Genomic DNA, 27,451 nt, shown 5'->3' on the forward strand with positions numbered 1-27,451 from the left:
TATTGATGCGATTTCAAAAGAAAGCCATTAAGGAACATTAGATGTTGTGGTGTTTTCAGGCAGATTTTGGGAGAAACCCTCCCACGGGGCCCCTCCCCTCCCCCAACCGGTTTGGGAAAAGACTTCCTCAGAGAGAAGTGGAAAAAACCTGTTTATTAAACAGGCAAAGCACTCCCAGCACAATACCCGATGACAAGAGCTTCGTGCCGCTTACGGAGGGATAACAAACTTAAAAGGAGAAAGTCTCCTCTATAAGATAGTCACTGTGCTCCGCCGCTCCGTCTCCGCTGGCGTTGGGAGAAAAGGAGATGTGCAGGGCTGGTCTTGGTGGGGTGGGTCCCCTGTGGAGGCCCCTGGTGCTTCCCCCAAGTCCTTAGTCCAGAGAGGTTGGAACAGTTCCGAGGAGAGGGCAAAAAAGTAAAAAAGGAAGGGAAAAAAAAGGAAAAAAAAGAAAGAAAAAAAAAAAAGGCGCAAAAAGCTTCAGCTATTCTATAGGGTCTAACTACACTGGCACTAAACTAACTAAGTAACTGACAGGGAAAAAAACAACAGAGCTTCTTTCGTCTTGCAGTGTTCCAACTCCCCCGCTTCAAGGTCACTCCGAGGATCAGAGTTTTCCTGGGGAAAAACAAACGGCACTTCCCCTCCCCTTTGCACCCAATAGACGATTGGGGAATACACAGTCACCCTAGGACAGATGTATTCATCCTTCCAGCAAGATGAAGTCTAACACAGGGCAATTAAAAGTTGCACAGGGGGATGAGGGTTGCAGCAAAGCATCAGAGGGCACACTGGCAGTGCCTGTTTCCTGGGCAGCACACACAGCAGTGCCAATTGCACAGTCAAGAGGCTCCTTGTAATGAAACACTAAAAAAACCCCACATTTAGAACAGGCCCACAGACTGTATATAGTCATCGCAGAGGCACACAGCAAGCTGCGTCTCTAAATCAATTTCAAGAACAATCAATACTCCTCTAACACACCAGGCAGGCTAGATACGCAAAGTTTTGCTTTCACAATTGCTTGTGAGTGTGTTTTATAGCAAAGCCAAAAAGCCAGAACCAAGGTCTGCTTCAGTACTAAGAATAATTTTTCGGTGGTCACTCTGCCATGAAATCACTATAATCTCTCTATTTTCTGAGTCAACTAAAGAAGTATTATCACAAGAAGTGCCAAGAATATTTTGCCTTATCTAAAATTATAAGCCTATATATTCACAGTAAGTGAAGAAGTATTTTAAATCTGCAAGGCTATACGTGATACTTTTTAAAAAATTGTTACAGAAATGTTACGGGATATTGAGTTTGTACTTCTTATAAAAAAGATTCTAGTATGGTAACTTACTGTACTGCACATAAAATACTGATGATTGAATCTCTATAAAACTTTCTTGGAGTTTAGGAGAACTAGAGGTGCATCTTCAGCAAATTATATCTTAATTCTTGAAAATCCATGCCAAGTTGACAATTAGAACATCACAGAAGTATACTGACAAGAGTGGTATCCATTTTTACCCTCTACTCCTCTAGGGACTCACTTCTGATATACAACCAGTTGTGCCAGCTGGCACACCAAAAAGCAAGTCTTACACTCTAAATTGCTGAAGAGCATCACCAGAACTTCATCCTCTTCTAGATTTATGGTTAGTGTTTCAGGACATCTTTCAGTTTCCTGCAATCTCCATAGATAGTTCCTCTCTACAACAATTTGCAATGTTATTATCTTGCTAACTCACAACTAGAGATCTCATTTACGCTCCATATTTGAGCTTTGTATGGTTCTTTGTGAAATGTAGCTGAAATCTGTATTACCTGAATTCAGGTAGTAAAGACCCAGCAGAAAACACAACTCTTTGCTAGCCTGGACTTCAGCAAAAGAAGCGCAGAAGCGGCTGGCAGGTATAAGAACTGTACAGGAAGATGTGCACAGTAAGCACCACCATTTCAAGTCAGCTAATTCTACAACTCCTGAAGTTCAAGGAGGCCAATCACATTGTGATTCAGATTGTTTTCACTTTTGCTTAGACAGCCTCCCAGTGATATTTTTACGTCTTAAAATACAGGCTGGAAGAAGACAACTAAAACCAGAACAGGAATTTGCACTTTCTAAAGCAGGTTTTTTGTCAGCAAAAATCTAAAGCACTACAATTAGTCAACATTTAATTATCCCTGCCATGCAAGAAATGAAGATGTAATCAAGAATGATTAGCAAAATTGCAACTTCAAGTCGTGCAGGCTGATACTGGCACTACCTTGTAGAAATCTCAGGGTTGTAATTTCGTACAATTTAACACTACAATTTAGAGCTAGGACTTTCTGAAGACACAAACAAACATGAAATAAAGTAGGCCACGCTTGTTCCTTCATGTAAATATTTTAGAGTTATACTCCTATATGCCCTGATGGCAGATGACAAAATATAAAAATGCAGAAAAAAAATATCACAATCAACACACAAGGGCTACGCCGAGGGAATCTGTTAGTCACTGAGGTATTTTGAAGACATGGAGTTGTGGTGCTCAGGGCATGGTTTAGTGGCAGACTTGGCAGTGATGTGTTAAGTGTTCTACTCGATGATCTTAAAGGTCTTTTCCAACTTAAATAATACTGTGATTCTATGAAATCAAGCATTCAGTAAGCAGATTACAGCTTATTGAAAACATTAACAATGAGGTAAGAGATGTGGCTCACACCAGCCGCATTTACAATAGTAACTCAGCATGCCAAGGGGAACAAACACACCAGCAAATGTATTAGAAGTAAACTGAGGTGAAGTTTTAAAAGTGAATTAACATTTCTGCTTATTTACATTTCCCAAAACGTGATGATAAAGAACAGGTGTTTGGTCTACCCACTGTCACTTTAAAGGCACAAGATCAAAAATAACATGCTTAAATTCATTCTATGATCTACCCTCTTTTTGCTAAGACCCATCTGCTCCTACAGCTCTACAGTGCCCACTCCCTGTGCTCTGCCAACTCTTTTCTTCTAAAGGACAGGAACTATTCCTACTGTGCTGTGTTGGCAGATATTGGTATACATCCTTACCTATTTTCTTCATCTGCCCTTCTTCAACACTTACTGTTTTGTTTTGGGGGTTTTTTTAGCTTCTTTCCTGCTCCCTTTCCCAATTCTGCTTTCCTACATCTTCGCTTTACAGGCTGCAGAACAGCTGAGTCTAGAGCAAACTCTCCAGCAAAGTACTCAGCAGTACTGCCCACTAAATTATTTGCTGCTAAGTATTGATACACAGTAATTGAAATCATATAAACCAATTAATGTTAATAAAATGCTTAAAAGAGGTCTCCTGCAAAAGCCAAGATTCACACCTGAGCTATGCTGCTTTAAGTTAGACTGACATTCACAAGGTAAACAGATAATTGTTTCCTTATCACTACTTGTTGTGGTTTCAGGCAGATTTTGGGAGAAACCCTCCCACGGGGCCCCCCTCCCCCAACTGGTTTGGGAAAAGACTTCCTCAGAGAGAAGTGGAAAAAACCTGTTTATTAAACAGGGAGGCAAAGCACTCCCAGCACAATACCCGATGACAAGAGCTTCGTGACGCTTGCGGAGGGATAACAAACTTAAAAGGAGAAAGTCGCCTCTATAAGATAGTCACTGTGCTCCGCCGCTCCGTCTCCGCTGGCATTGGGAGAAAAGGAGATGTGCAGGGCTGGTCTTGGTGGGGTGGGTCCCCTGTGGAGGCCCCTGGTGCTTCCCCCAGGTCCTTAGTCCAGAGAGGTTGGAACAGTTCCAAGGAGGGCAAAAAAGAAAAAAAGGAAGGAAAAAAAAGAAAAAAAGAAAAAAAAAAGAAAAAAAAAAAAAAAAAGGCAAAAAGCTTCAGCTATTCTACAGGCTCTAACTACACTGGCACTAAACTAAGTAACTGATGGGGAAAAAAACAACAGAGCTTCTTTCGTCTTACAGTGTTCCAACTCCCCCGCTTCAAGGTCACTCCGAGGAGCAGAGTTTTCCTGGGGAAAAACAAACGGCGCTTCCCCTCCCCTTTGCACCCAATAGACAATTAGGGGATACACAGTCACCCTAGGACACTACGGCTTTGCTTCCAGATGATGCACTGTCTCTCCAGACTTTATAGACCAAAATAAAGGGCACTGGCTCAAAACTCCCAGAAAACCACCTAAGGCTTAGTGATATATACTAAAAGGCAACCAAACTTTAATAGTGAGTCAGAGAAGGTGTGGCCACTTCTCTAGCAAGCTGTCTGATAACCCAGTTGTTGAGGGTTAAGTTTTCCTGTGGAATTTTTTCCCCCCATAAGTTGCTAGGAGACTAAATACTGATGCTTAAAGGGAGCTTGACCCATGCAAAAGAGGTGGATCACTTAGTTTAGTGGGGAGGGAAAGGCTCCCGGGAGCTGAGGGTGGGGGTCTCTTTGCTCTCCGTTTTTCCGGGGAGGACGGTTGGACGACGGCTAGCTGCGTGGAGTCCACAGTTAACGGAGGGGTTCGGTCCTGAGAATTCTATCATCTGTTGAAGGGCCCAGGAATTCGGAGTTTTTCGCCTGCCCTGCTGGATCTGGGTCAGCCCGGGTCCAGCTGCGGCGGCTTCTTCAGCACTGCTCATTTCGCCTGCCGGGACACCCCCTGCCTGCTGGGGACAACCTGCCGTTTCCAGCCATCAGCCCGGAGTTTCCACTGTTTCAGCTTGGTGCTCTTGGGGTCCCAAGAGATCAGACTGCCCAGGACTTGTGAGACAAAGCCCCTCAGGATTCTTGGTTCTGTTTATTATTATTATAATTGCTGCTGTCATTTGTCTGTCTTGTTATATTTACTAGCAAAGGACTGTCATTCCTTTCCCCATAGCTCTGACTGAAAAGGTTTTTTTTAATCTTCCAAATTATAATAACACGGAGAGAAGGGATTGGAATTCCCCATTCCTAGAGAGGCCCCGCCTCCCCCAGCAGATACCTGTCTTTCAAACCAAGACACCAGTTATTACATGAAAGACCTCACACACATTTATTAGACCTCAACCAAGAATATTAACTGGTTTACATCAATGGTGCTACACTGTGCTCTTCTATTTCCTCAAAATGTGAGGGTGTACACATCTGTTTAGATTTTACACACACACTGCTCCAACTGCTGAATGAAACAGCAGTGATAACCTATAGGTTTTAACACATGTTATGTGTTAAATGTGTTAATGCATTTTTACTAATGACTGTATCAAGTCATTAGAAGTCTGTGGTCATGCTATTAATGATTCAGAAGCCCCTTTTTCCCAGTCATAGTTCCCATGTTTAAGACAAGCTTTTGCATTTTTTACAATGTAAATATGCCTATGAACTGTGCACTGGATCTGTGGACTACCCTCTTGCTTTACTATCTTCCCACAGTTTTAAGTAATGTCATTAGTTTCTACTCACTTAAAGAGCTGGATAACCAGAAAATTAAAAAACAACTGAGTTTTACAGTACTGTTACATGATAAAAGGGAGAAGGTAGAAGAGTCAAGGGTAGAGTTGAACCTGAAAAGAAGGGAGGGGTGGGGAAAGATGGTTTTAGGTTTTGTTCTCAAGTCCCACTATCCTAATGTGTTATCAGGCAATAAATCAATTTCCCTAAGTTGAGTTTGTTTAGCCAGTGATAGCAATCATTCAGTGAACTTCCTATCCTTATCTCAACCCACAAACTTCATTCTGTTTCCTCACCATCCTGATGAAGATGGCGAGTGATAGGGCAGCTTGGTTGGCACCTTGTGGCCAGTTAAGTTAACCCACCACACTGAGCAAAGCTGAATGAAGTGCTATAGTCATACACTTGACTTGAAAATGAATAGCCATCAAATATTCTCAGTGTTTCCAGAATCTCCTTTCTAACCTGTGGTGTAAAGTATTTTTAATACAATACTGTTGTAGAAATGCAGTCTTATCGTGGCTAGAGAGTAAAATCTTCCTGACAGCATAAGCCACATGCACAAAGCCATGATGAAATCCACCCTAATGTGGTAGAGAACAGCAAAGCATATCCTACTCACCTCAGAGCCAGGGCTGACAATGCAGTCATTCACAAGCAGGAAGAGCAGGTCTAATCTCCATTGCAACACAGACACATTGCTGTACTTCCAAGGTGCTATCTATTTCTGCTGCAGCAATTCCATGGGCTTGCACACTGCTGTAGTTGTAAATTCACCCCACAGTCCTTTTGACAAAACATCTCACAGATAGCACAGCCCAACATGCAAACAGCAATTATTTTGACTTACTTCCATCTATACCAGCCTTTTTCAATGGCACTCAATAGGATGTTTGTAGCTATGACTTCAGAGTCTGTTGATATTCTGGCACAGATAGAAGAATCAAGAATTGTCACATTACCAAAAAAAGTATCTTCACAAAGAGTAAGCGTTAAGAAAATAACTGAATGATTTTTATAGGCTACACTCATTACTGTAGAATACAACGAAACCAAAGGAGAAAGGGTATTTGCATGCCTGGCTGTGAGGCTTTCTTCTTCACTACTTGCCTTTTAAATGCAAAGCAAAGGAGCTTCCAACATAAAACAGAATCACAAAGTTTATCAACTTGTCCACAGCCTTGTTCCTTGGAGTCTGACTCGACAGATTAACCATGAGAAGCTACCTATCACACTGCCTACCCCAAAAGCAGGGAGGAGATGGAAGCCTAGACTGCCTAGCAAAGGAGCCATTGTACTTTCAGAAGTACCAAAATACCTTCACTATTAGTGGACAGATTTGGCCTTTCAATTTTAACATTTACTACTCGGATTTTAAAACAACCTTTAATATTATTGTGCTAGCAAGGTTATATCATGCAGCCTCTCTCACCCCTCTAAGAAGAGATCTTCATAGCTGCTTGTATAAACACTTTGTCATGCACAGCTGTCTGAGCAAGACGGACTGGGAAAATTAGTACCTAAGCATCCAATGCCAGACTTCCTTTTTAATTCAGTAACATCCCTCTTCAAACTCTTCCTATGCTTCCCCTTTCCTCCAAGAAAGGCCACAAAGATTTATAGCCAAAAATCTGTAAAAAATAATTCAATTCAATCAAAACAGCTCTTCTAAGCACATTCTTAAAAAAATAGTTAAAACAATCAAAACCATTCATTTATTAAACATAGGAGCAACTATTTCAACCAAGAATTCCATTCCCCTCAACACATATTCTTTCTGAGTAATTAGATTCTGAAACAGGAAACAGAAAACCTGCTTTTTCTACTTTTAAACAACTTCCATGAAAGTTTGTGTAGAATTAGAAAGCTTTGGGTCTTAAAACAATTTCCAGAAACTGCTTTTGCAGTTGGTGCCAGCTTGAAAACTAAGTATTCCATTTCCCAAAACTTTAAGGCAAGGACCATTCCATCATAGTCTGAAGCTACCAGATGCACAATCACAATCTACAGAAGTGGCCATTACTGAACTAGCCAACCAGCAATTACAGTGAATCGAGCATATTTGAAATCTGTCTCTCAACAAAATAATTATGTCAGTTTACTTGCTTTCTGCACAAATTGGGACCACTTATTCACCCACTCAACAGGTAAGTGTCCATGCAGTACTTCATAAGACTTGCCTTCTGATCAGAAAAAAAGAATATACTCAAGAGTATGGCAATGGGAAAGAAAGTTTTCATGAAAAATATAACCTTTTCACTGGAAAACCACACTAAATTGACAAAAAAAAAGAAAAAAAAAAAAGCACCAACACCTTACAAGCAGTCACATGGTTGGAGTAACATAAAACCTTTAAGGGCAGTGGTCAGAGAGAGCATTGGTAGGCAAAAATTCCTCTGTGTTGCTGTTAAAAAAAAAAGAAGCCACTGAATGGATTGCTTTTTCCTTATATTAGAAAAATACTTACATTGGCTTTGCCAAAATACAACAATATATAGCTTACAATCAAAAATGTTAAAACCAGATTTTAAGTTCCAGAAACTACTCTGAACTACTTATAACAATGTCTCAGCTTCTGAATCTAGCTGTCGACCTGCAGCTTCAAAGGCTGAATTTGAGGGGGGTTTCTGCATTGCTGTAATTTCCTACTTATACATACATGTTGATCACCTGCACCAATAAAGCATATTTCTCTGCAGCTCATATACTGTACTCTTGTCATCAATACAGGCAAATCCCAGATGTGAAAAGCAGAAATGATCATTTTTAGATCCCTGTCAGTAAATACAAACTCATGGGTTTGGAAGTCAGTCCTTCAAGCCAAGCTGACAGTGTTACCAAGGCAAGGGAATTTTCAAAGAAAAATACTGAGGGTTATATCTATTTCATGTAATAAATATCTTAGAATGTGCAGAACAAAGATGGTTGATTTTGAATGCAACTAAAATAAAGAAATAGCTACATCGCCACTCTTCAAAAACAAATTCCCAAGCCTTTGGAGATATGCCATGCCACACAAACAGACTCCAAGATTGCTACTGCAGCAGATTTCTTCAGAGAAAAAAAGCCCACAATGAAAACAGATCCAGATCTGGCAGAAACTATTTCTCAAAATGTCCTTGGGAAGCCATCTTTAGTTAACCTTCATTCAAAATCTTTGAAAAAAATTCATACCCAAGATCAGTTTGAAACATTAAACTGCCTGATGCAGCAAACTGAAGCACTGCCATCGACCCAACACACACATTCTCACACAGAATAATTGGGGAGGTTTTAAGACCTTTATATTCCTTGGGTTCTGGTTACCATTACCATAGCATTGTGTCACACCTTCTCACCAGCAGGAAAATAATCATGTTATTTTCCTTTGTTTCTGAACTCCCATCTCTCACACTGATTTGACGATTCACTCTAAACAAGAGGGGGCCAAAATTATTCTTCTTTTGTTACAAAGTTTTTTATAACTCCCCCCTCAGAGGGTACTAGTCCGCATAGGGGCAAAAAACATCAACAGGCAAGAAAGGGAACTACAACAGGAACTACACAGGTCCTTAAGTTGCAGCAGTTTAATATCAGGAGGAAGGGAGAAAACAGAAGTCAAAGAGACAACACAGTTACCTGATGCAAAGAAAACCAATCAGCACAGGAGGAAAACCTACTCAGCAATCTTTATAAACTTAATCAAAGCTCCCTTCCTGGAGCAGAGCTGATGATGCAGCTTGGTACAGGAACAAACTAATCATCTGAACACAGAACTGAATGTTTTCCAGTATCATGTTGAAAATAAACATTAATTTTAAGTTTGGTAGCCTCTGTACAACTTCTGTATAATGATTCAAAGAAAGCCTAATAAACTCTATTTGAATTTTAAGCATTTGTCTACACAACGAAATTTGTTCATAGTGACAACTGTATGTGGAAGATGCTGTTCAGGCTCTGCAGAAGAAAGACTGTTATACAGAACAATGTGCTCCACCAAGAGCTATCAGGAGCTGCTTGATCTTCCAAAGGTTATCACTTCCTTTAACTGTCAAGGAAAATAATTGCGCATATTAAGATTTCATTCCTATTAGTTAGCACTGCACATTGAGGAGAGCAAAAAAAAAAAAAAGGGGGGGGGAGAGAGGACCGTCATATGTTTAATTAAGTCCACTTATGCATTAATCATGACCATATGGTTGTGGTATTATGCTATGAGATAGTTCAGTAACAGTGCATTTCCTCCAACAGACAAAAATAAAACACAAATTACCTGTACACATGAATTTTATTCCACTTCCTCAGTCCTTTACAGAGGAAAATATTACAAAGTCCTTATCCCTGTGACATTTCAGGTCAACATTTCACTGTTTTGGAACAGATGTTCAACTACAACTGCCTAATAACCCAAGATGAAAAAAAACAAGGTGTTGGTCTGCAGCCTTATGTAGAGAATTGACGGTTCCTACAGCATTTTTGCTTCAAACTGTAGCCCAGAGTAAACGGTGATTTTAAAAAAAGCAATGAGGTATTTTGCTATTCCCAAAAAGAAACAAACTCCAGCATATCTAGGAAGTCTTAAATTATAAAGAGTACAATAGCAAAAATATCACAAGCAGATTAAATTAGCCTTTATTTATAAGACATAATACTTTCCACTTTCACTCAAGCAGACAGTTTATAAAGGAAAATAGCATGCTTACATCAAATAGTAAAAATATTTTGGAAAAATGGGGCCTGTTATTTCTTGCTGCAATAGTAGAAATCTCCATTCCAATTTCTTTTACAGTATGTGACAAGACGGGTTTTGATTTAAGAAACAAAGGTGGACAGAGAGGGACGCTGAACATGTTACACATTCAGAATTAGCGCATCTCTAAAAAGGCACCTGCAAAATAGAGCCTTGGCAGATGAACATTGTTGTGAAATAAACAGCTTCCCTCAATCAACAGTCCAAGCATACCACTGAAGTAGAGTTTGAAAAACCACATTGCAAAAATAGCAAACAAGTTAAAATTTGTAGGTACCCAACCCCAGCAAAAAAAACTACATTTGTCAATTTAATTTCCCTTTTGTAATTGTAGATCATCCCTCAAAACACCTCCTGATCTCTTTGGAAATAAGCTGAAGTGCAACATTAAGATAGGCATTGACACTCCTAGAGCCAGTGCCTTTTACTAAGCAGAAGTAATGACCCAGGCAGAAGGGAAGATTGAAATACAAGTTCAATGCCAACTGGTTTGTGCCATTACAAAGACACTGAGTGCAGTGGAGGCCACAGGTTACTAATGCTCCAGAATCTGATGCACTGCCAACCAAAAGTTACTGTGAGTTCTCTAAGAGCCACCAATGCAAAAAGCTTTAAAGATAACTCCAACCCAGTATTTCAACAGCTGGAGTCACAGTGGTGGTTACAGAGTAAACTGACCCTTCAGAAATTTCTCGATATCTTCGTTCTGTCAGTTTAAGCTATAACTTCACTTGGGAGTTCTCCCACCCCGATGAGCATTTCAACAGTCTTTGTAACATGATTTGTGGCAACACAAACCCCAGATTTTTACAGATTACTGAGACCTGAAAGTTTTTTGGAAACGTATCCATCAAAAGTAGGTACAAACAAAATGACCTGGTGTCCTAGGATCATACACCATGACTATCGTTATCTTTGCTTAGTTTTAACACCCAAAACCAACATATTTAATTTCTCTCTATATATGCCATACTTCAGAGCTGACAAAAAGACACCATAGTACCAAGACAGACATGGTTTCCATTTCTAGAAGCCTCCTTCTCTGCTAATGCAAATCTGAAGGCAGCTGACAGTCTGAGAAAACCCAATTGTCATAGTCATCATTAAAATCCAAACGCGACTGAAAAAGAAATAAATCAGTTGTGTTGTCAAGAAGTGACCCAATGGTCAAATAGAGGGATACAAGAGCCCAAACAACCAAACAAATGTGAACAGCTTTCCAGTCATGTTTGGTATGAATAGAAAATAATTGCTTTTGTCTACAAGCAAATTTGGTAAATAGGTATACATATATATATAGTTTCAGCTCAGTCTGAAACTGCTTCACTATTCTTAGCACAGAGACTATTTAGCTTTGAGTTCTATAAAACAATAAGAGAATTCAATAGAATAATTAAAATTATATACTTCTGCCATTAGTACAAATCAACATCAACCAAGGGAAAAAAAAAAAACCACTGCAGCATAGTATTCTCCCCAGATTTTCTTCAGTTCAACTGGATTTGACTTTCATGCAGGGTGCAGATAATACAGGCATGATTTTATACTAACAGTAAGGTTTGTAAAAACATATTTGTTCTCTTAAGGCTTGTGATGATTTTCTGAGATAGACAAAAGGGAAGTAAAAGGCTACACATCTTCACGATATCTTTCTGGTTTTTATAACCTGCAGCTTATCTTCAATTCATTTCTTCCTTCTCTTACACAGGATGCATTGTTGGCAACTGATGAAAATTATGTACAACAGCTACTAAACCTTTAAAACAAAGTAGCAGCCTATATAATTATCTCTCCCTTTTCTGTTGCAGAACACAAGTAAAATGTCAGCGTGTGCCAGATTATTAAAATTGCTACATTCCTGCAGCCCTTCTTCCTTCACAGAAATACTGGGTTTGCGCATCAAAATAAGAAGCAGCCAGGTCCTAGTTTAAGTTATTTACTGAAATATTGAGCTTTCTTTTCATATTCTACCAGTATGCAATCATCTAATGATTAAATCTAAGATCATAAGAGTTCTAGTTAGAAAATAATCAAGGGTCCATCTGACTTTTGCCTTTTTAAACTCTTGGTTAAACGGTAAATTTCCCAAGAATACTTCTTATACTATATTCTTTATAGCATGGCAAGAATATGCCATGTGAGTATCAGTAGCTTTCCATTCTCGCACGGAAAAAGAACAAGCAATTTATTTACATAGTACTTAATTTTCAACTATGACATGAAGAGCAAAGCTGCTAGAGATTCAAATACAAACCCAGGAGCACAGAACAGAAACTGGGCAAATAGAACCAATACAATTTCTGCTGTACATATTCAGTCCTCAAGGGAGTAAGGGAGCAGGGCATGTTAAAGTCACCTCTCTTATATGAATGGGCATAAGAGCTAGAACTGCACTTCCAGAAGAACAGGCAGAATTAAGTTAGCAGCTGATAAACTACACAGTGCTGCCTGTGAGAGACTATACTAGCCTAAAGTACCAAGGGGATTAATCTTCAGGTTAACAGACAAATGAAGACCACATATTTATGCATGCTGGCACTCAAAGAAGCATGAGGAATGTAGCCCATACCATGTCATGCTTCTATTCAAAGAGTACAATTGGAACAAATCCCATCTCACCAGTAGTTCTATCCATTCTAATTTCATAGCAGTAACTGGAAAGCACTGCTGCTCACTGGCAGACCTGGGAAAGCTTTGTTTTCTCCCTTCCAACTCAGCATATTCTTTGATTCTGTGGAAGAAAAGAATCAAGTGCTTGATCATTGTACAGGGGCAAATAATAACATTCAGGCATGCAGCAACAATTCTGACTTCCAAAACCAGAAGGGAAGCCAGTACTAGCACTTCCTATCATTCCACTGCCCATTTTCTTCAATGTTTGTATAATGGCAAAAGAGCCATTCAAATACAGGGGGAAAGAAATTACTACACAATTATTGTCTTACACTGAAAAGCCTGAAAAAGAAGCCTAAACCATGTCACAAGAAAGCAAACATGCTGCCATCCCAGCTGCTACAGCCTACTGCCAGTAAGAGCATGAGAACAGTCTAAATGAAAACATCGTGCAGTTGCCAGAACAGCAACTGACATACTTCCAAAAAAAACTCTCCCATTGGAGACTCTTCTTCCTCCAGCTGACAAAAGAATTCAGGCCTAGAAAGCTGATATTTGCAAGCCATAGCTGATCACAAAAAGCTTTTAAATTATTCTGATAAGATGCTTATGTGAAATCAGGTTTTCCAGACTGACCATTTAATGCTCCCCTTCTATCACCTTCCTCCAGGATGGGGAGTGCATTACTTTAGCCCACAGAACACCAATGCAGACAAATATCTTCAACTCACTTGAAACTGCAGATATCAAACTGTATTACTGCAAAGTTCATACATCCGAGCAAGAATACTTATCAGAAAAATACTCAGTACTGTATGAGAAACAGCAGCGAACAAATTATCAGTATCAACAAGAAGGCCACTGTCTTTAGTTTTAAACAAAAAAAGCCCAAACCACTGAAAACAAAAGTCACACCCATTTTGCCAAAATAAGTTCTACATCTATCTTTATTTGTATAATAAAATAGAATATCTACCTAAAACCCAGCCTTAACTGATGCTTAAAAAAATACACATCATGTGCCATGAGGTTCTGACAAAGCATTATGACACTACAAGAGGAAAAGTGACAGAGTCATATAGCTAAAGGGATAAACTATATAAATATATAGCTAGGGGTAAACTCAAAATAAGATGGTATATAAGACTCAAACAAAAAAGTATTAATAATCAAAGCCAACTACAAACATTTGTTTTGCATACATAAGTGCTTAGAGTCTTAAACTCAGATAATGTCAGTGTTTCTGTGGAATATTTTATAAGAAATTACCATCTTAAATACAATGGGGCCCTCTAAGCTCTACCGGTCACAACTTTTCTAAAAAGAACATAATATCTCAAGTACTTACACCCACCAGCATCCAATACCTTACTTATTCAACATTACAAACTGCCTTTCATCACAAACTGGTTGTACTTAAACCAACACTTCCTTAACATGGTTTTTAAAATCTCTGCAAGATTTTACCAAATCATTCAAGCAAAAGTTCCCTTTAAAAAAAAAAAAAAAAAATCTTCAAAATATAACTGAGAAAGCAATCAGTTTTTAAATCAATTTTCTTACATACTTCTACTCTGGAAACTTATCTCAGAAACCAGGATAACGTCATGAGATGACAGCCACAATTAAAATTAATTTGAATAAATACCATGACATTTCCAAACTGTTGCCTGCCTCTGAGCTGTAAGCTGCTCTTGGAAATAAACATTACAATATCACAGTTCTAAACCAAACTGAACATGTGTGAACTGAGGGTTTCAGAAGTGGTCAGCATCAACCACACTAAGATTAGACACTAGATGTGGTTCCCTGCATAGCCTGACTACTGCACCATCTCCAGATCTTACTCCAGTAAGTTCAGCAAGAAGCACCAGGTCCCATCATACTTCAATGCTGAAGACTTAAAAGCTTGAGTTATCTTTTCTATATGACGTATAACCCGGGACATTAAAGCTCCTTGAAGTCCATTCAATTACTGAGACTTAGTCCATAAAAGCCAATTACCTAATACAGGGTGTTGTGTAGAAGAAAGTCTGGTTTTGAGCAAAAGAGATAACCACATGAGAATGTCTACCATATGACCACAGCTAACACTCACACTCAGGTATCTAAACCCTAATCGGAATAAGCCCTTTTCTAAGTTCATGGTGCAGAAATAACCTATTACAACCATTCAATCTTTGGCTTAATAGAACCAGGACTCTAAACAGAGCTACAACACAAACAACATTCAGAAATGTCCTGAGCAAGTGGTGGTATCTTTTCAGCATGTTTTCCAATACAACTGAACAATGTTTACAACATCCAAGTTTATCAAGAAAAGGATTACTTATACAGAGACAACCTAGCAAATGTACTCTGAAACTCTCAAAAATATTTTATACACAATTAACAAAGAAGAAGGAAGAAAAAAAAAAAAAAAAAAAAAAAAGACCAAATCTGAAACACTTGCAACCATTATGGAATAACAGAAAAAAAAATTTTTGAAAATTCACACACCATGATAATCCATGTGTATAAAATCAGCTTTTGACCAAGTTTCTGGCTCTTAGAATTGCAAGCACATGAGAGAGAACATTAAATGATTGCAGGCTGATTTTACCACCTTGATTTTCTCACTATTGTTCCCAGGATGCAAGAGGCATTAGTTATCTCAGCAGGCAACAGAAATGAATTTTTAAGCAAATAGCTTTTTCTTTGTATAAAGACAGATATTTTAGGTCTAGGCTAACGTGAACATCAAAATCAATCTCTTGCTTATTTTTACTAGAGAATATTCAGAAAGTATTGGGAATAACTGAGAAATTGTACCTTAACAAGACATACTGCATTCTTACCAAGCCTTTCACAAACCTGATAGTCATTGCAGAGAAGCCTTTCAAAAAAAATTTTTTTATTCTCTGATCTGAGAAAACTTTGCCCTAACACATTTCTAAGTCTTGTGATAACACTTGCATGTATATTTCTATAGAGAAAAAAGGTTTCCTCAAAAAAGTGCCTTCAGAGACACTTTTTTGCCATACAAATAAGTCTCTCCATCACTTTTTGAACATTAAGCATGAAAGCTAAGAATGCAAAGTGCTGATGTTTGCTAGCCCACTGCCCGCTACTTTTCATTTAAATACGTCTTTCAGACTCCAAATGCCTTTTAATTTAACTGTCAAGACCTGTAATTCTTAAGATGTACTTAACAGAAAGCACACAGTTTAGCATTTGTGGTGGGGACATTGTCTTTGATAGACATCTATCAGTTTAAGAGGTTTTAGAATGACTCTCTTCTCTTTTAGGACTCAAACTTCAACTTTCTCACCAGGTCCTTACAGCACTTGCTACAATTACTGTTCACTCACAACACTTTCGGAGTACAAGAAAGAAAGGTATACACTGTGTCAGTGGGACAAAAACAACATGTCCTTAACTAAAACTTTAAAAAGCAGTCACTAACATACTGTATATGTGTTCTAATATTCCACACAGTGGAACAGTCAGTTTGATGTTTGTTGAGGCTCAGTGACATAGCACATCTTCATTTCAACACATTGCATTGTGAGAGCACGAGGCAGAGGACTGAAGACCAGCCCCTATTTGCTCCACACAGATAACGCCAAGGCTGTAGTTGATGGATGGCCTGCCACAGTAACCGGAATTCCACTGTAGCAGGAGCCACGCCTCCACCCATAACAACAACCTGTTACACTGTCCGGACAACATATGCCGACCTAATTTTGTGACACACCCGGGCAGAGAGACACTCAATTCCATCTCCCCTACACTCTTGGTAGGCACACCTACCACAGCTGGGGTTTTGCCAGAGGGATGTTTCACAATATCGGAACAATGTAACCTCTAAGCATCTAGACTGGTCCACCATTAGTCTGGAGCGATTTGCTACCAAATGAAATACTCCGTGAGGAGAAAACTTCCCTTTTCCTTAGCAAGGTCCCAAGAAAGTCAAAGTGTACTTGAGTGAACAGACTTTTCCAACTCACGTAAGAGAAGCAAGAACAGAAAAATCAAGCAACTTAAAAATCTTCACGTCACCAAAGCATATATCCATTATATACACACACTCTTGTATTTACTGACCATCTGTAAACCAACAGGACAGATAGAGAAAATTTATTTTAGTAACAAATTACAGCTGTGCTCGTATCTCCAGGGTGGCTAAACATTTGGAACTTAATACAAGGAGAAAACATTTTCTGCTCATCAAGTCATAGCTCTTTGAGAATTCATACACAATTGCACTAGCTGGGTGCCAATTCTTCATAGCCTTTCCTTGGCCAGAGTTCTTTTGTTCAAGCAGATCTCTTACTCAGTACAGGCGGTACTTTGATAATGCTTGAACTCAGCAGAACCTCTAGTTATTCTCTACTTCCCTTAATAAAGCACCCAGGTTTTATGACAATTTTACAACTTCAGAAAAGTTATTAACAACTGAACTTGTAACCTTTTCAGTAGGCTCTTTTTTCCATATGAGACCACAGTTATAAAGAAGAGAAATCTAAATTATTGCCTTTGATGTGCCCTACATAGCAGTTTCGGAGATATATGGAATGCTCTAAAATTCAAACTTTCTCTTCTTTTACTACCCTGTTCTTTTACTATCGTGTTCTTTTCCCATTTGAATTTCATAAGCAAAGCTCAAAACTAACATCTGTCTGCATAGTCCCTTTACACAAATGTGCTTCTGTCAGTTGTTGGAGCTATTTGAACTAGCATATTTTAACTTGATTAAATGAAAATACAGGTACCCAGAGCAATTAAAAAAACCAGTGTATAAAAAAGGGATAGTGGGAAAAATAAAACAGTTTAGACAGACGAAAAGTGAACAAGGGAAAAAAAAAAATTTTGATAGTCATTTTAGCAGGCTACACTGGAAGCCAGTCACAGTAACAAGTTAACCTTGATTTTGCAGAACCGCTTTTAACATTCAAGGTGACAGATCCAAGGAAAACACAGAAACAAACAAAAAATCCTATCTATAAGCCGAAGATTAGTTTAAAAAATGCTACATTCCACCGGAGGATTCAGTTTATAGAAAAGAAAACAGATGCTGATTTTTTTTTTTTCCACTTTCTTGATCATTAATGATTTCATGGGACACAATTAATAGTGCAGGGCTGTTTAGTTCATGGCAAGAATATATGGCAAATGAACACTTAAGAGAATGACAGGTGAACAAGTACTCTGGATAAAATACAGGTTTCCAAAAAAAAAAATTAATTCTTCAAGTAACAGAGGAAAAGGAAAAAAACATAAGAACTTTACATATCTTCACTTCCATTTATCAGGAAGTTCCACAGTACAAAGATTCCTGTGAAAGAACTTTATGGACTTAGAGGGAACATGAAATTGTTCCATTTCTAGTGTTAGCTAGATTCTCTTATGCCATATCTTCAAAATCCCAAACACACAAACCAAACATTTGAATGTGGACACTTTTTCCTTCCCTCCTCAATCCATCCCTTATTCCTTTGAAAGCTGAAATGAAAGGGAAAAGCAGAAGAGAAGAGGACACCTTACTTACTCCAAAACAAACAGCATGAAAGACTGCACCCAGGTTTTAAAATTTATATAGCCTAAGATACCACCACTTTGCATTACATGATGGCAATATGTAATTTTAACAACCTGCTGAGCATTTCCTTCTCTAACACCCACACTGATATTCCATTTCCACAATATCCTGATATATTCGGGCACTGACATTCAGCCCCATATTCCTGAAAAAATTGCAAATGCCTCACTGCTTCCTGCAGATTCATTTTTAGAATTCAAATGATTTGCCAACACATGGCATTGCCAACATATTAGCAATACACATCTTCTCCTAAGCCCTAATAAAAATCACATTTAGTAACAATTTTACTGTTGGGCAGGGAGTTAGAAACTGTACACCACCTGGCTATATATTGCTTTGTACCACTGTAGCTTAACTACTATCAAGAGTAGGTTATTTAAGAAAAGTAAATGGACCAAATCAACTTAAATCATCTGCATTGACTTAATTTGAGCAGTTGACATTTATCACCTGAGCTTCACAGGACCAACTGTATTCTAACATTTTCTTTTCAAACTGATTTTACTTAACCAAAAGTACTAAATATTAAATTATATGCAGCTACCAAAAGCCAAGCAAACCCATTTTCTAGGCTGCCTAGCAGAATTTTTTTTAACAGCTTCTAGGCAAGCAACAAGGGTCACTCTGTTGGGACACCCAGCACCATTACAATGGTGTCTCTTCTGTTCTGTAGTAGAGCATCATTGCAAGCAGCTTTCTAGTAGACAACACCACTTCTCTCATCTGACATACTACCATTTTAATCAAACAGTATCAGTTATACACAAGCACTTGGACAACACATCACACTGAAAACCTGAGAAGGACACGCAAGACAAAAGAGGAAAAAATAAGACTTCCAAGGAAAATATGTGGAATGCTCATGTAATTTTGAAGACTATGAATTAAGTTTGCTAAGATTTGTTTACATAGTTTGCATTTTTATTCTAGCTTGGTCTAAACAGCAAATGAGGTAGCACCATTGAGATGAATCTTGTAACTTTTTTATACTTCACATGAAGTCATACTGCACCTTTTCTAAATAGTATAAGTGCTGTAATATCACTTCTTATGTTGTATTTCTGGAACTGTGTAGAACACATGGAAGAAATGACTGGCATTTATTTGCAGTACACCTCAAATCCACAAGAGTGATGGGAGAAAAACAGGTAAGGCACATACATGATTAGTTAGTGGACTACCTAATTTTTAAACTGTATCTGTCAAAGGACATCACTAAAACTTACAACCTTTGTACACAGAGATCCCAGAAAGCAGCAAACCACAGCAGCAATGGAATAACACAGAAGCACAGCAAACTACTACAATACCTACATGAAAGGGAAAAATAATGGGGAAAGGGGGTTAACTCCTCCATTTGGTATTAAACTACCAAAGTAGTCATTCTTGTTTCTCCAACGCCTTCTATCTACAGCCCTGCTCTTCTTCTGCATTCACAAAATAAGCAGCTAACACTAATCCAAGAACCATAGCATTTGTATCACTCAGCAGTTTCTAACCTAGCAGGTTGCAGGGGAACCTTCTAGCAAAGAACTAATTTCTCAATGTCAACAAGCAAAAAATCTCCCTCACTGAAGCATTTAAAAACAGGGAGGAAAAGAGAATAGCCCAATTCAGCTACATGCCTAAAAAGAATGCACAGAATTTGCAATAGACTAGCTCTTCATTGCACCCAAAGTTAAATTTTATGAAGTAATCCATAAAAATAAATGCCTGAATTGCCAAGCCAGTAATTTTGTCAATTGACATATGTTAGATTAAGACAATATACATGTATGACATTTACGTTCTAGGGAGAGGACAGATTTATTATTGACGTGCCTGGGCATTTAATCTCTTTCCCATTTATTACAGAATCATATAAAAGAAAGATCTATTAGCAGAAACTGTTACCTGTTATAGAAAGGATTTTCTGCATTTTCTATCTCCTTGCACCTTCCAGGAAGTGAATGATATAGAAAAGGACATAGGACAATTTGACTTTTTTAACCCCTAGTATCTTCACTTGTCTCAAGATCAAGGTATCAGAAATCACATTCAATGTCACAACACATAAGGGACTAAAGTTACATTAAAAATGATGCAGCAAAGTAAACACTACATAGAAATTAAAGCAGGCAATGCTTTCCTGTGATGAAAGAAATCAACAGAGTTTAAGTGGTTATTTTTAACCCCCTTGTTTCACATACCTCAAGAGAAATACTCAAGTTACACATAAGCAGATTAATGAACTTGAGTTAACACATATTTCCTTTCCTCCTTACTTAAATCATAAAAAAAACCTACTTAGACATGCTAAATCTGTAGTTTATGCAGAAAGAGAGGAAGAATGCTGTGTGTGTCATTATGTACAATGTCAATAAAAGCCTCCTTTAACAGTAACTAAACTAGTAGAGGGGTTCCCCCAAAAAAAATTTTAAAAAAATAAATAATAATAATAAAGCTTTGTGTATGCTGAAAGGAGTTATTTTAAAGCTTTATCCATACCAAACAAGAACTTACAAGTCTTACCTCTTTTTCCCCTGCTTGTCCCAAGGATTGAGACATTTTTAATCAGTCACATACTCAATACGAAGCATGGTCTTATACCTTCAGCTTTATTTCATCTCAGCTAACTACAGTACAGTCACCTATCTAAATTTCTATCACCTATCTTTATTTCTCCAAAATAAAGGGAAAAAAACAAACAAACAAACAAAAGGGAAGGGAAAGCTAGCACTATGCACAGGATAACCAGTTCCACAGGAAAAGCCTGCCTCCTTGTGGCTCAACTAGCCCCAAATTAGATTTCTCCACTTCGTTCCATTACACCCAGTAAATCTGGTGAGCCAAGAGAGCAACAGCCTTCCAGTTCAAGGCAGTTTAGCTTTTCGGGGCGGGGGGGGCGCAGGGTAGAGTTGATGAAAAAGAAAAATGTTCCCAAATTTAGGAACTACCTGTGAAAGCAACCCATCACTCCTGCTTTTAGCCTTCTCTAGATAGGGTGGAAGATGACAGAGGTTCCACTCAAAAACAAGTGAGATTCTTTACATGGCAACAAATGCAAAAGCTTGTCAGCACTCTGGCACCCAAATCCAGAAGGCTACAAACCGTGTTTCAGCTGTGGCTTAACCTTGCAGGCCTCTCTGGATGCCCCTGCTTTCACTAGTAAATCCCCATTCTGCCCACAGTTCTCCTGGGGATGCCTCTGAGGATTTCACTCTTGGCAGCAGCAAAGCATATTGGCCCTTTCTCTGTTCAGCCTGAAGGCCTCAGTTATATGGGGCTACTTTCTTAATGCCTAGAAGAGCAAGTTCTTTAGAAATCAGCTGGAGTTTTTGGCCGGTTTTGGTGTGGGGTTTTGTTGTATTGGGTTTTTTAATTTCTTTTTGATTTCAATCCAGTCACTCTATTGTGCAAGAGCTTAGTGGTTCAAGAACTTAAAATCTGTGTGACAAATATACAAATTCACGCCAGTCTTAGGAGGGGATAACATCAGGGTGACTTTGGCTTTCTAACCATCTTGCAGAAGCTGCTCCATTTTTATGGAAGTCTAAGACAGAGAGCATGAACTGCTTTTGCTCTGGGTTAGGAAATTTACCCATGAAAAGAAGAACTTCCAGTCTTAACTCCAAAGACTTTTTAATATAAAACACATTCAGTGAACATAAAAGTAGGCCACATATTTTCAGTCTCACAATTGTTAAGCTTGCAACTTGCTCTCTTCTCTGTCACAGCCTCTGTATGGGAACCATTTCTCTAACCTTTAGACATGTGAATCAGACTCTCTTTCCAATATACAACCCAGTGATCCAGCTGGAAAGGGAGTCAACTGAACATGGCTTTCTCATGTTCACAAAAATTTTGATTGAAGATTCACTAGAGGGAGGAAGGGGAAAAACCCCAAAACATTTCTGTCCCCTTCAAGCACATCTTGAATGAAAGGCTTTGATTCTACCCTTTTCTTTTTTTCAAGCAGATTTAAAAAAAAAAAAAAAAAAAAAAAAAAAAAAAAAAAAAAAAAAAAAAAGAGTTGTCACACACTGAATTCCAGATGTGGAATACATCACTTCTTTCTAGTAGTTTTTATGCATAGGTCCAGAATGAGAAGCATTACACCCTCTTTTTTTTTTTCTCGTTACAATTATTTACACATTTATCGTGGGACATCTTGTGCTTTGTGTGCTCTAGACTCTTTCTGCTCAAGCACTACCAGGCCAATATACTGCACACAGAGCTTTGGACTGCACCACTGTTGAGAGGTGCCAAAAACTTTATCAAGGCTGTGCTACACACCGCAACATCCAAACACCTTCACAGGATTCATTAGAAAAGGTTGTAAATGAAGAAGAAAAATAAGCAGGAGCTTAGATTAACTCTGACACTACACTAATAAGAAAAGCAAATTAGATTTAAAAAAAAAAAAAAAAAAAAATCACTCTTTTCTCTTACTCAGGTGCAGTCCTGGCAGAAGGCAAACACCTTCAGCTCTGCTGAAGAGAAAGAGAATTGGTGCTGTTCAACACATCACAGGACCAGGTACCATATCAAACAAGTCCAGTATGTCTGAATAACACATTAGGTTTGTGTATGGGGGGAAAAAAAAGAAAAAGATAATCCTCATGGAAAAACACATTCTGTTTGTACAACCAGATCTGTAATTAACATGTAAATTACTTACACAAATGAAGAACTATCCCCTCCTGGTTTTTGTAATTTTATAGACTGAAAACAGTGGAGACCGCAATTTATTAAAAGTTGTGTTCTCCTATAAGCAACTCTGTTCCCATTATATTGAAATAGTGGGCAAGTAAAAAGGACTATATGAAGTCATACACATCAAGAAATTTACTACAGCAGGGTTTCTGCTCGTAAGTTTAAGACAGTTTGTGGTTTTTTTGCTTTACACCAGTGTCTGACACTAAGTTAATAAGCCTTCTGTAGAGATTCAAAAGCTATTACACTACACACATCTTCCTCTACTTACATTTGCTAACCTGCGCTGAAGCCTGGGATTAAATTTAATGCTTCACTGACAGAAAATAGAATCCTAAATCACCAATCCACAAATAATGGTTAATTTCCCCGCTTGTTTCTTGTGGTCACAGTACCTACTTTCTTCCTTACCATGGCCTTACTTTAAACTTTCATATTTTTAAACACTTGAGCTTGGCTTCTATTCAGGTCTGTGAAATGTCTCATTTTCTTTAAATTACCCTTACTAAACTTTCCCAATTACTCAGACCAGTAAGGTTTACTAAATTTTGTGCAGAATGATGCCAACTTGTTTCTGAAGCAACAAGAAGTTCATTGATCTCTTAAAAGCATAATACAAACTGCTACTAATATCAATAATAAATAGCAACAGGTTCTACCAGATTAAACACCAGACTCTTACTCAGAAATACTGGTTTCTTTCCTATTTTATTCTCACCAAGTCTTCTAGGTGACCTTGGGCAAATCATTACCCCAACACTGCAGTTTCCTCAGCAGTAAAAATTAATTGAACAGAATTGCAAATCTGTCTGGAAACTCCAAATGCAACACACCATAAGAGTTAAAAATATATTTCCCTATCTGCAGATACAATTGCCTCGATAGCTTTTCTTTATCCCATTATACAGCAGCAGTGTAAAATTGCTTTTACTTTCTAAATACACTCTGGTGGTTCTCAAAGAAAGGCTTTAGGCTACTGCCTTACTTTCTATAACATGCTTCATCTATTACTGCTACTGTATCTACTTTGAAGGACCAGGAGCTTGTATGTGGCAATACATACTTACACTTCCTTTAATATATTACATCAAAAGTTGCTGTTGAACACATTCCTAAGGTACAGAGAGAATAAAAAAATAAAATAAAATAAAAAATAATAATAAAAAACAGGACAGAGAGGTAATTACCAGCAAGCAGTGACTCATTCTCTAGACCCTTGCTCACATAAGTAGCCATCCAAGTATTTGCTTCCACAACCTGACACAGGAACTCATCATCAGCATTTTTTTTACAGGGAATACATACACTGATGAGCCAAACTGCATCAAAGAAACATAAAAATATTCCTTTTATATATATACACCAGCCAGACCTACAAAACACTACTTTTCATTTCACAGGAGGCAGCAATTTATTAGCAAACAGCACCGTTCAAGTATGTTGCATTTCATTCAATTGCCCTCTTGCCCTATTCTCTCTTTTTTTTTTGGTAAAAAATTATGTAATATGACACGTTTTACACCTTTCATATTTCAAAACAGATGTCTTAAACAATAGTTTCTAAAAGCTCTTGATTTTGCTAATCTTTATTGGAGGGAAAACACCACAAAAGAAAAAGCACTTAATTTGTCTAAGCAGAGACAGACGACAAAGTTGCCACTTCCCACATCATGCCACAAAACCCCGTTCTGATTGACACAAATGTGAACTGTGATGTGCTTAACTTCCAGCTGTGCTCACGATCGATGAATTACTACACCACCTTGAAAAATCTATTTAATAACTTGATGGCCAGAATACTGAAAAATTACTCATGTATTGTCCGCAGGGAACTCCGTGAACATTAGTAACACTTGTAACACGAGCTGTTATAAGAAGGAAGAGACAGACCTTCCACGCCACAGACACAAAACACGACAAATCCGGCAGTTTCCTGGAATATTGCAAAACCGGTCGGAAAACGGTATCCTTCAGGCACAGCGCGAAGGGGAAAGGAAAGTGCTGTGCATCCCAGGGGAAAACGCATCAGCAGCTCGGATCCTCGCGTGTTCTCTAGGTGGGAACACGAGCCCGAGGGACTCCGGTGCCGGCGGGGACGGCAGGAAGGGGCAGACGCTCCGTGCCGGGAGCGGAGCGGAGCCAGGCGGGCCCCCCCCGCCCCGGAGCGCAGCCCCGGCCCTCCCCACCCTCCCTTCCCACACCAACTTCCCCCGGCCCGGGACGCGGCCGGCCGCAGTTGGATAAGGAGCGACGCGACGGGGCTGAAATAGGTCTGAAGTCCACAAAGAAGCCATCTGCCTCCGGGAAGCGGGCTGCAGAAGGGCGGGCGGGAAGAGGGAAGGAGCAGCCCCGGGCAGTTCCACGCCGCCTGAAAGCGAGCGGCGGTGAAGAGACACCCCCCCGGGCGCCGCCCCCGTCCCCGGCCCGAGGGCCGCGCAGCGCTGCCCCCGGCCCGGTCCGCGCCGCCGGGGCAGGGAACGGGCGCACCTTCCCCGAGCTGGGCTCTCACCTTCCTCCTGCCGCCTCCGCCGGCCAGCGCGGCGCTGCCGCCCGAGTACATGTAGTAGGCGATGCCCAGCACCCAGAGGAAGGCGAAGCAGAGCAGCAGCCGAGACCTGCGCCGCATCCTCCCTCCCGCGCCGCCGCCAGGCCACCAGGAAACGGCCGCCAGCAGCCGCCGCCTCCGCTCCTGCTGCCGCCGCCGCCGCGCAGGGTCAGGGGGCAGAGGGCGAGCGCCCGCCCCCCGACCAATCCCGCGCCGCCCGGCCCCGCGGGGGGCGGGCCGGCCCCGCCGCCGTCGCCATGGTTTGCAGCCACGCCGGGCCGCCGCCTCCGCCGCGCCCGCGGGCCGGGGGCTGCGCGCCCCCCGCAGGCGGCACCGGCACGGCCCGCGCCGGCGCCGCCCGCCCTTCCCGCCGCCGGCCACCCCGGGCCCGCCGCGGCTCTCCGGGGGCGCCGCCCGAGCCGGCCCGGGGGGCGGGAGCCGCGGGCAGCGGGCGGGCGGCGGGGGCGAGGACGCTCGCGAACCGCGGGACTGCGCGGCTGTGCGGGTGTCTCCTCCTCGGAGTCGTCCCGCTCCGTCCCCGCTCATACCGGCCGGTTACACGGAGACTCTCGGTACCACGAAAACTCCAGGCTGGCCCCGGTTCTCTGCCCGCACCCCCTGCCTGCCGTAGCCCGAAATGCCCGTGCCCGCGCTCCGGCAGCGGTGCGCGGGGTCCCTGCGCCCCCTGGGCCGCGGGCAGTGCGCAGCGGCACCTCGGACGTGAGAGGTGCTCCGGGCTCCCCGCGTTTGGCAGTGGCTGCGCCGTCGTTCAGTGCATCCTCCTAGGACCGTAATACGGCACTAGTGCGTGGGTCTCACCTCTTCGGAGTCGTCATGTTCCCGCACTCATATTGGATGATTCCAATAGAGGCCACCAGGCCCCCTGAAATTCCAGACTGACCGCAACAAAAGTTGCGTCTCTGACTCTTTTCGGAACGGAAAAATGTGCTTTATGAGGGTGTTGTCCCTGAAGTCACTTGAGGTAGGTACTGAGGCGGGGCTTCTCTATGCCTGAAAGGTCAGAAAGAAAAGTCACGTCAGGGTATGTCCACTACCCTCTACGTGACATTATTGAAGAGATTCTTCCATGGCCCTATGGGACACATCGACGACCTGACACCCCACCATCCCACAGGGGTCACGTACCTGCTTTGCTTGCACTTCTGAAGTCACCACTACATCAGTGTCCAGTCTGTAAGCATGGGCACCACTAAGGCAGGCCTAAAGGGATCTCTGCAGGATTCTGCCTGGATCTTCCCAGAAGGGTGACCAACATAAGACTATGCTCTTAGAGTCTGGTCTGTTGATATGGGGTCATTGCCTGGTAAAATCTTTTTTTTTTCTATTTACCCAGTTCCACCCCTGAGCACCCCAGGACAGACACTTCAGTGCAGCTAGTTCACTGACTGGCATGTGCACAGCTCATGCTGCTGTTTTTCCACGTCAATGAGTTTCCTGTTGTTCAGCATTTGCAGCTATCTCATCCCACTGTGAGACATCAAGAAATGAGAACACAAAACTAACAGGAGACTCATTTTCTAACAATTAAAATGCACCTCTATTTCAGAGGCATAATATGCACTCAAAGGAGAACTTTCCTGGATTTGAAATGTTTTGGGGTTTTTTTCTGTCATCTCACTGAGTTTTATCAATAGACTGTTTACTCTCACATGTTCTGACTGTACCCCACATTTCTCCTTGTCTCCATACCAGTGTCAGGCCTCTGCCAGTCCAGCCACACCTACAGTGGCTACAGAGCCTCTGTAGCAGAGTGCTCACCAAGCTGGGCCAGGATGTGGCCGGGGGGTCTGGCATAAATTCTGTTGCATAGGCAAGAAAAGATCCAGCAGCTAGAAGAAATGGCATCAAAAACTTACCTGCTTACCAGCACAGTCACTCCACTGA

General features: G+C 40.6%; 1 protein-coding gene across 1 annotated transcript in view; it reads right to left on the reverse strand.

The window, feature by feature from the left end:
* The window catches only part of GALNT2 (polypeptide N-acetylgalactosaminyltransferase 2), an 89,840-nt gene extending 64,155 nt beyond the window's left edge, over positions 1 to 25,685 (reverse strand). Inside the window, exon 1 of the mRNA XM_040060289.1 lies at positions 25,511 to 25,685. Within this exon, the coding sequence (XP_039916223.1) occupies positions 25,511 to 25,627 (117 nt within the window). The 5' untranslated portion in view covers positions 25,628 to 25,685. The remainder of the gene's footprint in view (positions 1 to 25,510) is intronic.
* Between the last annotated feature and the right edge of the window lie 1,766 nt (positions 25,686 to 27,451).

Source organism: Hirundo rustica, chromosome 3 (assembly GCF_015227805.2).
Source record: "Hirundo rustica isolate bHirRus1 chromosome 3, bHirRus1.pri.v3, whole genome shotgun sequence".
In the NCBI taxonomy this organism is placed as follows: Eukaryota; Metazoa; Chordata; class Aves; order Passeriformes; family Hirundinidae; genus Hirundo; species Hirundo rustica.